The sequence below is a fragment of the Colletotrichum abscissum genome, assembly GCF_030869225.1.
Source record: "Colletotrichum abscissum strain IMI 504890 chromosome Unknown Scaffold_6.1, whole genome shotgun sequence".
Taxonomy (NCBI): Eukaryota; Fungi; Ascomycota; class Sordariomycetes; order Glomerellales; family Glomerellaceae; genus Colletotrichum; species Colletotrichum abscissum.
In genome coordinates this window covers 1,397,218-1,410,884 of record NW_026850503.1, presented here as the reverse complement: position 1 = coordinate 1,410,884, position 13,667 = coordinate 1,397,218, and the positions used below count along the sequence as shown (strand labels likewise).

Genomic DNA, 13,667 nt, shown 5'->3' with positions numbered 1-13,667 from the left:
ATCTTCGCGTCGCCAGTGTTCTAGAAGGTGCTCGCCCCCAAGATGGAGAGCCCTGCGTGCCCTAGAAGCGGCAATCAAACACGACTCTCCCGGACTGCTCCTCTCTTCAGGTTGTGAGGTTCGCGCTGCGGCCCCATTCGCCTCAGGCAGTCAGCGTCCCGAGCTTCATACCGCAAGGCCAGATCCCTCAATCTCTGGTGATCCACACCTCGTCCTCCCCTGATCCCAGATCCCTCAAGCTTTACGATTCAAGGCGCTGGCAGACTGTCAGCTGCGCCGTCGCAATGTCAACGAATCACCAAAGCCGTGCTATGGGATCAGACCATCGTGGCCGACACGAGATAGTAATGTCCGCCGACTCTGTTCTTCTTCGGCTTCCGCTCGGTTGCTCTGAGGCCCAATGTCGAAACGGTCTTGATCATGATGCAACTTGAGTCGGTTCAACGTTCCGAGCAGGCGGACAACCTTTTTTGATGGAATTGACGAGAGTTGCGCAAGACGTGGAAACGCTATGAAGTTAGGGTGATTGTGTACCGACCACAACCTTCAACTACCACTCCGCCGCAATTGCCAAAGATGCAGCATACGGCTGCCGTGCCGTCATACCTGCAACCCGCGCGGCCTGCAGGAGGTCATCATCACGCACCTATGCAGCAGGTCGCACGCTGCAAGCCTGCAAGGCTGTCCTAGTACTGGTGGCTCAGCTCTCCGAATGGGGGCAACTAACCCGTAACCGGTTGCAGAATGGCCACCAGTGCGCGGCAAAAAGTCGGCATCGATATCGATGGCAGCTTGCCGATGTCTCTCAGCGATCCGTCGGCTGCTGGCGCCCTCCCTGATGGATTGGAAGACGCGCCGCTGATTCTTGAAACTTCAATGGAACAGTTTCCAACTCTGTTCTCTTGTCGACTCGGGAAGTGGACCCATCAAAGGATCCCTGAACCTGCTCCCTTCCATTGAAGCAACCTGCGTCTTGGCTCTTCACCTATTTGGACCCTTTTGGTTCTGGCTGGTAAGACACCACCCCACACGACAGATCACCCCCCACGACGGATCACCCAATTTAGACGATTTTTTCCCTCCTTTAACACTACTACTACCACAACACATAAGTAATAAATAATTAAAAAAAATCGCAAAAATTATACTAAAATTACTAATAAATTCGCTATACTTAAATATATAAAAGAATACGTTAAAAACGCGCAATATAACATTAGCTTTAGTAAATTAATTTAAAAAGCTATTATAAACTAAGGAATTCTCTATATTACTTTTTTAAACTAGCTATAAAGTACTACAATAGTTAAGAAGTTAAAAGAGGATTATTAGAGGCTTAATAAATACTAAAAATAATCCCTTATTTACTAAATAATTTTATAAAGCTAGTTAGGGTTCGCTCTAACTTATACTTAAGTTAGAGAGTTCGTAATACGTATTTCCTAATAAAATAATAACTAGTACTTATTTAAAAAAAAATAGTTAAATAAGTTTTTATATAAAAATCTTATACTCTTAATATTACGGGCCCGTTATATAAATTTTAAGTACGTTAAGTTTATTATTATTAACGTTATATAAGCTTTTTAAAAAATCTTAATATTCCTAAATATTTATAAAATCCTAATATCCCTCTACTAAAATATAAATAAAATAGGATTAATAAAAAGGAGTAATAAGGACTATTTAATACTAAATAAGTTTAAAAAGAAATTTATTTATATTTAAACGCTAGGAGATTATACTTAGACTTTTATATTTAAATATATTTCTATAAGTAGCTAGTACCTCTTATTATTAATAATTTTTAAAGAACAGACTATATAATAATAATAGTTCTTTATAAAAATATTAAATTATACCTTATAGAGCTTTACGTCTTTTATAAATAAGTAGACTTTAAATATAATTAAGTTAAAATAGTTAATTAAAATATTTATTTTATAAATAAAAATAAAGGCTAAGAGATTCTTATTTAAGTATCTACTTATTATTAATAAATACGGTAGTTATATTTTTAACAATTTTATATAGTAATATTATTTTAAAAATATTTACTTATATTATTTACTACCATATTTTAATTATATTATATAGCCCCTAAATATCTTAGTATTTTTATTATTTAAAATATACTATTATAATAAGTTTATAAATTGCGGCCTCTAGCTTAACTTAGTACTAATTAAAAAATAAAACTTCTTTTACTATTATTTTTAGGCCCGAGTATAAGTACTTATAAAATAGAATATATATACTAATTAAAAAGTAATAGGGCTATACTTTATTAATATATAGTAGCCCCTATTTAGTAAATTTATTATTATAATATAGCTTATAAACGTTTTATAAGTATTATTATAAGAGCCCTTATTTCTAAAAATACTTAAAATACCCTAAGATTATAATATTATTACTCCTAAAAAATTAAAAGATTTTAGGAGGTATTAAAAGCTCTAAGTATAAGATAAGAATAAGGTTAACTTCGATTTTATTATTTATAAGTTAATATTTAATAAAATAAATAAGTAATTAAATATTTAGAACGTAGCCCTAGCTAATACCTAATTAGTTATTAAGTTACTAAAAGCTTAAGTATAATTATATAAGCTAATTACGAGAGTAAAAGTACGTTAGGATCTAAATAAGTAATTCGTACGAATTAAAGCTATTATAAGAGTAAAAAAGGAGGCTAAGACTCGCTTATAGTACTTAATTATAGTCTTAACGCTTATAAATAGTATAAAAAAAGCTTAATTTATTAATATATATTTAAAGTTTTAGATTTAGTAGCGTTATATTATTAATAATCGAATTCGTAGTTATAAGGTTAAAAAGTCGAAGTCTAGAAAATTATCTAAATTAGGTGATCCGTCGTGGGGGGTGATCCGTCGTGTGGGGTGGTGTCTTACGATTTTTCTCCTAACCGGAAACTCCTTATTACCGGCCTAAGGGATCTTTGGGGAGACTGGAAGATACGACAGAACGATCCGTCACGCCCATTGGACGTTCGGAATCGCCATGGCAAGAAACCCACGGGCAGTACGGAGGTGCGTCTTAATAGTCCTTATAGTTACTACTAAGACCTAGACCTATAATTACGACTAATTTTGACTAATTAGAGGCTACGGATTATTTTTAACCTACTTTAGTTATTTTTTACCCTAGTACTACTTATAGTAACTACTTTAACTTATATATTACTATTACGATTATTACGAGGCTTATAAAAATATTAAAACTACTAAACCCGTTAAATTATTACTTTTAGAGCCCTTTTTTTCCTCTTAATATAAATCCTAAAATACTAATAAAAAAAAAGCTAAATCTAGGTATTAGGGTAGTAATTTTAGTTTTATAAAGTTATATAGTTAAGTAGATTATTAAATAAATATCTTAGGCTTTAAGAATTCTAATTCGTACTATTTTTAACGTTCTTATTTACGTAAAAAAAATAGATTCGACTTAGCTATTCCTATTTTTTTAATTTAACCTATTTATTACGAAAATACCCCCCGAAATAGTTATTTAACTAAGTAGATTAAAAAAGTTAATAATATTATTATTTATAAAATCTATTATAATTAGTATAGCTATAAAAAGAACTATACTAATATTACTAAAAATTTTATAAAAAACGACGGCGTTAATATATTAATAATAACTATTTAATAAATCCTTTATTATTACGGCTTTTATAAAACTAAACTAATTTATAAACTAAGCTTAATAAAAAAGATATAATAAGAGCGACTTAAATAGTACTTCGACTATTAGTACTAAACCTTTAATAACTAAAAACGGGTTATATAATTAAATAAGACCGTAGTTATTTTTAATTATTATTACGGTAGCTATAAGCTCTAGCGCTACTTAAATAAGGCCTATACTAAATAGTATATATAAGAGAAATAAAAGGGTTATTTTAAATTTATATTTTAAGGCTTTTTTATATATAAAAAAAAGGGCTATATTATTATTAAATTCCCGAGACTATTACTAAGAAGAAGGCTATTAAAATAAAGATCATTTAGTTTAATATTAAACTCGAGCCCGTTTAACGTTAATAATAGGAGCTCGAGAGCGGTATAAAATAAATAAGCTTATAAAATTTACTAAGCTATAAGCCCTAATTTAATTAAAATACGAAATTAAGTAAGTTAATACGGAATAATAAGGGTAGGATTAACTAGTATAAATATTATAAAAAGATCTTATTACCTAAATTATTCCCTTAGGTTAAAGGATTACTTAGTAATTTAATTATATAAAAGAATAAAGCGCCTACTTATAACTATTACTTTATTTATTATATATATAGCTTTTTTAAAATTATAAAGCTTTTTTAGCTAGGTAATTTACTTAACTTTAATCTTATTAAACCTTATTAATTATAAATAAAGAAATAGATTATTAAAAAGAGGGTACTTAGGTCCTAAATAGAAGTAATACGTTATTAATAAGAGTATTAGTATATATTACTACTAAAGGAAATTTAAAAATAGATAAAAAGGATATTTTATTATATTAAGTAAATAATTATACTAAAGGGTAATAATAAATATAAAGAGGGTTAACGGGCTAGATTATACTATTAAATAGTTATTAATTAACCTTAATTAACGTTTTTTTATTATAAAATCGACGATAATTAATGATAATTATAGTGGCTGAATTTTGCTACTTATATATACCCTAGCTAGCCCCTTGTCGACTCCCCTGTCTGTGGTAGGGGTTGGTCTTGGTAGTAACTATAAGGACTATTGAGACGCACCTCCGTACTGCGCAGAGTTTGATTTCTGTCTCGACTGCGACAGCCCAACCCGACGATCTGGATTGTGATGGTCTGATGGCAGCCCGCCGCCCGAGGACCTCGCACTCGTCCCGTCTCGCCAAACCTTGGATTCTCTCTTGAGGAATTGATGACAGGTTCTCCGAGCTGAATTTTGATGTGTCAAAGGGCCGGCTGATACAGCTTAGACGCCGTACTGCTCAGAACCATCTTGACGTGTCAGGTATAATGAATCAAACCGAGGACCTCACTTGCAAGTGACCGACGCCACAAGTGCACGTTTGGTCCAGCGCAACCACTCAGTCAGTACAATGAACGGGCTGCCAGCTGTCCATTTCCCTGCCTACCACACTGCACTTGGCCCAGCTGATCTGTGGTGGTCATACTGTGTTGTTTCTTCTCGAAGGATTATTGTCCCGACAATGCCGAAAGAAACTGTGCCGCTGGCTGATGGCGTCCGACCAAGGTCAACAACGTCTAGTAACACAGTCCCGCCTTTCTTATGGGCGACCAGCTAGCTATCTGTACTCTGCGGCCAGTTCGCTGTCACACCCAACTCTCGCATGGGGTGGCGTCAGACATCCTTTTTGTACAGAGATCGAGTCCAATTAAGTGATTCGCGGGGTCACAGGGAACCAGGTTACGGACATGTCCCCGGCTTCACGCCGTTTAAAACCTGACATGAGCAGTTGTCCAAGATAGCAAAGCTACCTGTCTGCACAATATTCTACAGCTGATGATCGGGGACCAAAGTGTTTGCAGCAGCCATGAAGTCATCATCCCGTCGCACAAAAATCAACAAAATATTACAGCAGCAACTTAGGCAGCGCCTGTCTTTCCCTCAGCTTCGATCCCGAACAGCAAAGAGCAGCGGCCTGACAAGGAAACGGTGACCAACACCAGGCCGAATTCAGGACAACTTCCGACGCAATGCTCCAACGGTTTACCTTGTATAGCCTCCCACAGTTTGCTGACGAAATGAATGGTGCTGGGCAGCGGGAAACATGGGGGTAATCCCGCTTAGCTGCTCTTGGACTCGCCGCTTGGGGACCACTCCAATAAAGCACTAAGGCTGCATGTCACCAATTGCACCAGGGCTAATTTTCTGGAAGCGCCGCGGTCCGTCATTGCGACTCGTACGACATGCTGATCGAAATGGCAGTACGCAATCGTTGCCAGTGGGTTTGGCCCCTCTGGATTTCGGTCTGCCATGGTGCTGGTCTGGCAGTCCCGAGAACGGCGGATATGATAATTACTTTTTGCAATACGGAAGAAAGCTAGAGAGCTCCCGGAAAGACATCACAACCACCGGCTCGGATCTCGGGGGGCCACTTGATTCGGCAGGCCAATAAGGCGCTGCCGAAAGCCCGGAATGCGTTGCCGGGAGACAATCGGAACGTTGCATTGAATCACAGATATCAAACTCGAAGAACTCTTGCTCGCCCTGGAGCAACCGAGAAGGGGGACGTCGCTCGTCCCAAATCATGGGGCCTCCAGCCATAAATACTGCCAGGCTCAAAGCTACGGTCGCCATCGGGCCAGCCGCCTTCGTGATGGCAGCACCAGCAGCAGGTGGTGCAGGTGAGAGGAGGGTCACGTAGGGAGAGGTTGCAAACCACGCATGCACCGACATGCAGGTTCTTGCATTTGGTCCTTCGACATCACACCTGGGAAGCCAGTCAGAGCTGGCCAGACATGGGCACATGGCATCCAATCCAGCGCTTGCAGATTCGGACATACGGTTCACGGGAAGAGCGTGTTCCCCACGTACACTACCTTTGGCATCAGGCCCCGATCAGGGACGAAAGGAAGGGAGGGGGGGGGGGGGCATATGCCATCTCGGCTCAACCTTCTTGAGCCTTTTCCAAGTCGTCTTACTTTGGAGTGTGGAAACTCAAAAGGTGGGGTGCGCGTCAAGCCAATTCAGTAGCCCCGGTAGATGTACGTACGGACTTCTTTGTGTCGAACTTCGGATGAACCCGGCTGTTGACATGCTTTCTTTCTTCTGATTGAGAAGGACTTTTTTTCTTGTGTTGTCGTTATTTTCCCCGCGTCCAACTTTCTTCGAGCACTAGCCACACGTCAACTTATCTCTAATGGCTTTTATGTGTGCTCCGTGCATGGCACATATACAGTAGGCCAGGATGGGAGTCGGTGCTCATATGGCACTCGGCAACTTGAAGGGCAATCAGTTATTTGGTCAGCGGATAAAGTGGTTTGGATTTCGAGAGCTCAACGATTGAAGCAGTCCTCAATTTGGGAGTTTTTGGACTGGGCACGAACAAGTCGTTGTGCTCTCTGAGACTACTATTCTTCCTTCCCTCGAAGACACATGTTCAACTCTGTTCACTCGCAGCAGCCTCCGATTATTGTCACTCAATGGCGGCGTGGCAAGCTTGGAAGACCTCCATGAGACTCCGGGCGCGAAGTTCTTACCAAGGCCGCTCTACGATGGCTAGTCTGTCTACTCAAGGACGAGCTGCTTCGAGCAAGACGTGAAGCTGTAGTAGTCTGCAAAGATTCACTTGAACATCGATGAGTAGGGCGTTAGAAATTGTTTTATACTGGGCCCAGATTATGGATTCCAGATGTAGATAGATCCTGGTATATCTGTATCGGGAGTTTGTATCAAGCTGCCACTTGGGTCAGAATCCTGTACCCCCCTTCCCCAGGAACGTTACACGTCTACTTCCTGCAGCCAACATCTCACAGATATGTTTGTGGTCTGCTTAATATTGTCTCTGGTTATGTTGCCTCTGGCTTGGATGGCGGTCTTCGAACTATATGGTGCTTGTTTCGATCTAAACTCAGAATCATTGTCGAAGTCTCTGTTGAGATTACTTACTTATAGGGCCCTGGTTTGGAAGCGATGTAGCAAGCTCCCTCTTCTCCTGATAGTCATGAAATAGGAGATGGGGTGGAATGTGAAAATGGGCCATCGAGGCTGGGCTCGTTTCTTGATAGAGACGGCATTCGCATTGTTCATGTAGAAGCCTACATGTACACGAGGGCTTATGGAAATGCCGACCTATTTAGCTATAGACTATTTATAATTTCGTTCGATGGGACGAAAAAGCATAGCAGTGGCAATCTAACCACGCAATGTAGCTTGGATGATTTTTGTTTTCTCATGTCTCTCGACTGCGTTATGTGTTTAGGTGGGCGGCGTATTTGAGGAAAGCCTCGGAGGGGGACTTTTACATGTTCGATTCTCGTTTGTCCCTAGAATTCCTCCAACGGCTCGTAAATTACTACTGAATAGAAGACTCATTGCAAATACAAGGAATGAGCTGAACCAAATGGCCTCGAAGGATAAGATTAAAGTAATGAGTGATTGGGGAAAAAAAATAGTTGTACCGACGGCGGGACTTGCACCCGCAACCTTTGGCTGAGACTCCCTCGGCGAAGATAGGAGGCCAATAAGCTACTATTGCTCCACGACGGCGTGCTTGTAACCATTCGGCCATCTGGTCTTTGGCTCTGTTTGTTGGATTTCAGATGGCGGGAAGGCGCGTTAAGAATGGGAGAGGGAGAGTGGTGGGCGGTGTGAAGTTTCTGGGTTTGTGTGTATTCCGTTTGTTCATGTCCTTAGGCTGCAAAGGCCTTTTTTTTTTCTGAAAGACCCTGAAACACAGCGATAGTGGAACTTACAGAGAATGGATTATCTGTATGGCTTGATGAATCATTCCAGGGGGTTTGGGAGGTTTGCGATTTCGTCGTGATATCCCAATAATGGTTTTATCGAGAGCTGAGTAAGACATCAAAGGCACCAGGATAGAATTGACGTCCTCTTTCGTAGCCGAAAAGGGCAATAGCTCACCTCTATGTGATGTTCTATTGGGCTCTGATAGGTAGTAAAGGGGAGGCGCCGGCTCGAAGGAGGACTGGTCGCTCTCAACCTGCCCAAGAAAGTCAAGGGTATTCAAGATAGTATATCTACAGCTCCATTCTTCATATGGAATTTTTGCCTTTCATGGGATGATTAGATTGAAGGTGCTCCATCGCCAGCAGATATACTGTCTATAAGTCTGGCTCGGGGACTTGGTAGACGGGGAATTACATCAGCTGATATCAAACACATTGCAGCAGTGCCATCATATCCAAGCAGGTCGTCCCAACACGATGCTTCTTTCGTATGAAAGAGGCACCGTCCCAGGCAAGACTATTTCCTTCAACCATCCTGATCCTCTCGGAAAACAGTTCATTGACCGGAGTGACTGGGCCTAAACCTCCACTTCAAGTGACCTTCTGCCGTTCTCTCACTCCTCGAAATCGCAAGCATTAGCAATATGCGCCACGGCATCAGTATTCCGCTCCAAATCCTCAACCTTCTCCCGCGCCGTCTTGACAGCAGCCTTTCCCAACGGAAGCCTCAGAAACCTCCCTCCCTTCCTCTCCTCCTCCTCCTTCACTGCCTCCGCTAACCCCTCCCCCGTAACAAAATCAAACATCTGCCTCGCAGCCCTCACCGGATCCCCAGCCTGCTTCCCACCACCATCCTCCAAATACCTCAACACCCCCTCCGCCGCCGTGCCCTCATAGAACGCACTCATCCGCCCCGCGGCGGGCGAGAAGCCGGGCTGGTCCCGGAACAAAGTCCGAAACGGGCCCGGTTCGACGAGCATAACGCGGATGCCAAAGTCGGCGTACTCGGCCGCCAACGACTCGGAGAGGCCCTCTACGGCGAATTTCGAGGACGAGTAGGCGGATACGGCGGCGAGGCCGCGGAGACCGCCTGTGGAAGAGATGTTGATTACGGTACCCGAGCGTGCGGCGCGCATGTGCGGGAGGACGGCTTGGGTTGCGCGGACTATGCCGAGGAGGTTCGTGTCGAAGAGGGTTCGGAAGTCGCTGAGGCTGTGTTTTGTTCGCTTGTCAAATTGTGATTTGGTGAATACTTGATGGCCTGGGATTTCTCACCTGAGGTCCTCGAAGCCGCCGGCGATGCCGTAGCCGGCATTGTTCACGAGGACGTCGATACGCCCGTGGATCTGTGCTGCGCTGTCTACCTGTTGTTGGACATTATCTTTTGTGACGTCGAGGGCGATCCAGTTGCCGCCTGCTTGCTGGATCTCCTCGACGAGATGGGGCGTCTTTTCTGGGGATCGCGAGGAGGCGATTACGAGGTGGCCCCTTTTCAGGACCTCGCGGGACAGTTCTAGGCCCAGGCCGGAGGAGCAGCCTGTGATGAGCCAGATTAATTGGGCCATTGTTGCTTTGATGGTGAAGGAAGTTGGGGGGAGGGGGTTAGATGGGTTTGGGGGCAATCAGCGAGGACAAAGTGCAAGGAGATAATTAGGAAATGGTCTTTTTAAGCTCTAGTCAGATTGGAGTAAAGGAAATGATACTCGAGTTATAAATTTCTTCTACTTTGAATAAAGCATACATTGCATATCATTACATCACAGCTCTTTTCTCCATGAAGAGCTAGGCAGTGATGTAGCTATCTTCTCGGACTTAAGGAAGGAGGTAAAGATCAGGTTCTTCGTGGGCCCGTTCCCTGCGGATCGATTCGAAAGCAATCGCTGTACATCTCGTCTGACGAATTTGCAGATTTACGGCGAATGTTTTCCAAGTCTGGCGATGCGTAGTGAGGTCTAGTATGCCGGACGAGACCGGACATATGGCTGCGAGTCAGCTAGTTGCTGACCGGGGGCAAAGCAAGACTAAAACAAAACACCACATGTGGATTCGATGACAACCCTTAGCTACGGTAAATCCGTATATACTGTCGCTTCTGTAACGTCATAGCCGCAAACTCTCAATGATGAGAGTAACAGTACAAATGTCATATAAAGCCTCCCGCGACTACGATAAGATGGATCATCACAACTTCAAGTTCTCACTCGTCTGCGGAAGTAAATCCACGAGCCATTCCATCAACAACCTCCTCCCTCTCTCCTGAACAAACCACCACCACCCCCACCATCATGGCAGACCGCTACGTCGCAATCCACGCCGACCCCAAGGGCCCAGGCGACGCCCGCCCAACAGCAGAACAAATCGTCCGCGACGAGAACCTCGTCCCCTCAGGCCTCGCCTCCAAAACCGCCCTCATCACAGGCTGCTCCGCCGGCATCGGCACCGAAACCGCCAAGGCCCTCTACCTCGCCGGCGCAACCCTCTACCTGACGGCCCGCAACCTCTCCAAAGCCCGCAAAGCCCTCGGCGACGACCTCGTCAACGACACAGCCCGCGTCCACCTGCTCGAACTCGACCTCGAATCCTTCGCCAGCGTCCGGGCCTGCGCCGCCGCCTTCCTCGCCAGCACAGACAAGCTCGACATCCTCATCTGCAACGCGGGCGTCATGACCCCGCCCGAAGGCCGCACAAAGGACGGCTTCGAGACGCAGTTCGGCACGAACCACCTCGCCCACTTCCTCCTCTTCAACCTCCTCCGCCCCGCCCTCCTCAAAGCCGCGACGACCTCCCCGTCCCACACCTCCTCCCGCGTGGTCATCGTCTCCTCCGTAGCCCACCGCTTCGGCCAGCCAAACTTCGCCAACATCAACTTTGACGGCTGCTACGACCCCATGGCAACCTACGCCCAAAGCAAGACCGCAAACCTCTGGACGGCCAACGAGATCGAGCGCCGGTACGGCGCCCAGGGCATCCACGCCCTGAGCCTGCAGCCCGGAGGCGTCATCACGGAGCTGATGCGCCACATGCCCGAGGAGCAGCAGGGCGGCTTCGCCAAGCACCCGTACCTTTCCAAGATCTTCAAGACGGCGCCGCAGGGGGCCTCGACGTCCGTGTGGGCCGCCACGGCGGCGGCGCTCGAGGGCAAGGGAGGGCTGTACCTCGAGGACTGTCAGATTATCGGGCCGTGGGATCCGGCTGGGGAGCCGTGGGGGCCCGGGTACGGCGAGCACGCGTATGACGTTGAAAAGGCGACTTTGCTTTGGGAGAAGTCGCTCGAATGGGTCGGGCTGTGAGGTGCTGTTGGCTTGACGTGATGAGATGTGATAGAATAGCAGAATCAAAGAAGAAAACATTACCCAGCGTTTCTCTTGGCGGACAACTCACTTCGATGTTTCGTATGCTCCTCATTAGCTTCCGCGTGCGTGAGCTGCTGTACAAGACTGATAGAGTGACATTTTCAAGTTACGAGAATCCTCCAGGCCGCATGCGAGGAGACTCCAGTGAAGATAAACACATCCAGAGCTTGCCACCATCCTTAATAAAACAGAACATCATGTACATTTGCCCCCTTGAGTATACTACACTGAACCTTGTATCAGACTCCTTGAAAATGCTCCCGAGCCGAATACATGTACAGTAGATCAAATATCAACAAAAAAAAAAGACCGTTCATACAATGCGTCACAGTAGGCTCTATCTCACTGTTCTACACATCAAAGCTGTCTCACGCCGCCTTCTTCTCGGCAGGCACCTTCTTCTTCAATGACCCGGGCGGCGTCTTGAGGCCGGCAAACACTGCGGCGGCCACGACAGCCATACCCGTGGCACCCATAGTGTACGCAACTTCGCGGCCAGCCCACCAGTATACGCTGGTAAAGAGAATCGGCCCCAACCCACGGCCAAGCTGGCCCCAGCTGCGGAGGATACCAAGCTTGCCGCCGCGCTCGTCCTCGGCAGCCTCAAAGCTGCTCAGCGTGTTAAGACCTGAGACAACGGTTGCGGATGTGACAGCAAGACACGTCGCTGCGGCGTACAGCCCGCCGGTGGTTGTGATGCGGCCCAGGAGAATAAAAGATGCCAGGCAGGCCACGACACCAGTGCGCACGGAGAGCAGAGGTGGGAGGCGGCGAGTGACACCACCCTGAAGAATCGAGGCGACGAGACCAACGAAACCGAGGAGGCGGCCGTTCTTGGCGGACCCGAAGGCGAAGAGCTCATAGGTCATGAAGGAGAGAGAGGACTCCATGCCGGAGAAGAAGAGCAGGAAGACGAAGTGGACGGCGTTGAGAAGGAAGTGCGAGTTCGTTCGGACCAAGGGCGTCGATTTCGGTTTCGTCGTGCTCTTGTCATCCTTCTTCGCGCCGCGGCCCTTGCCCGTCAATGAGGGGAGGGTTTCGGGGAGGCAGAAGTAGAGGTATACAGTCTCGGTCAGAATAAGAAACAAGCTGAAGCCGGCGGCCGTGGCGAAGGGGTTCTCCTTGACGGTGCTGATGCTGCTCAGCCAGGCGCCCAGACCGGGACCAAATGTGAAGGCGATGGAGAAGCAGGCACCGATGAGGGCCATGGTGGAGCCTCTGCTCTGCTCGTCCGAAATGTCCGTCGCCATGGCGGTAGCGAGCTGAACGTTGCCCTCAGACAGGCCGCCTACGACGCGAGAGGCGACAAAGGTGCGGAAGTCAACGGCGACGACCCAGAGGAGCACAGAAAGGATGTTACCGCACATGGAGGCCAGCAGAGCGGTGCGGCGGCCGTGACGGTCCGAGAGGTGGCCGATGAGCGGGGAGGCGATGGCCTGGAGCAGACTGAAGAGGGAGCCGAGGGCGCCGCCGAGGAGAACGATATCATAGCGGGAGTCGATGGGGCGGGCGAAAGCGGCCTTGTAACGGTTCAGACCGGACAGAACGGACTGGAGGAGGGTGGCGGGGCCGGTTGCGTTTGCGATCTCAGGGCCGACCTCGCGGTCGCGGTAGAATTCGAGTAGCTTGGGGAAGAGCGGGAGGATAAAGGTGAAGGAGATCTGGAGGAGCAACGTTCGTTAGTCCTGGGAGGCAAATGGTGGGAGACAGAGGGCCGGAGCGGCTTGAGGGTGTGGGATAATACCAGGTCGAGAAGCAGAGAGATGGCAATGACCCTGAGCACACGTTTGCGCGTGGAGGGGTCGACTGCCGTTGAGGGCGACGGTGATGTCGCTGCGACTGCCATTGTCGCAAGCCTGCGCTGATTGTCTTGTGTG

At 46.2% G+C, this 13,667-nt stretch overlaps 4 protein-coding genes across 4 annotated transcripts; 1 reads left to right on the top strand and 3 right to left on the bottom strand.

The window, feature by feature from the left end:
* Positions 1–5,812: 5,812 nt before the first annotated feature.
* On the bottom strand, positions 5,813–6,530 carry CABS01_03451 (uncharacterized protein; the record flags this gene model as incomplete). The annotated part of the gene is made up of 2 exons (XM_060536826.1): positions 5,813–6,037; positions 6,102–6,530. The coding sequence occupies 2 exons, from the start codon at positions 6,528–6,530 to the stop codon at positions 5,813–5,815; spliced, it is 654 nt and encodes a 217-aa protein (XP_060392745.1).
* Positions 6,531–9,051: 2,521 nt separating this feature from the next.
* On the bottom strand, positions 9,052–10,002 carry CABS01_03450 (uncharacterized protein; the record flags this gene model as incomplete). The annotated part of the gene is made up of 2 exons (XM_060536825.1): positions 9,052–9,649; positions 9,713–10,002. The coding sequence occupies 2 exons, from the start codon at positions 10,000–10,002 to the stop codon at positions 9,052–9,054; spliced, it is 888 nt and encodes a 295-aa protein (XP_060392744.1).
* A 720-nt stretch (positions 10,003–10,722) lies between these two features.
* On the top strand, positions 10,723–11,727 carry CABS01_03449 (oxidoreductase; the record flags this gene model as incomplete). The annotated part of the gene is made up of 1 exon (XM_060536824.1): positions 10,723–11,727. The coding sequence occupies one exon, from the start codon at positions 10,723–10,725 to the stop codon at positions 11,725–11,727; it is 1,005 nt and encodes a 334-aa protein (XP_060392743.1).
* A 431-nt stretch (positions 11,728–12,158) lies between these two features.
* CABS01_03448 (major facilitator superfamily transporter) lies at positions 12,159–13,636 on the bottom strand (the record flags this gene model as incomplete). The annotated part of the gene is made up of 2 exons (XM_060536823.1): positions 12,159–13,451; positions 13,535–13,636. 2 exons carry the CDS (start codon positions 13,634–13,636, stop codon positions 12,159–12,161), a joined length of 1,395 nt encoding a protein of 464 aa, XP_060392742.1.
* Between the last annotated feature and the right edge of the window lie 31 nt (positions 13,637–13,667).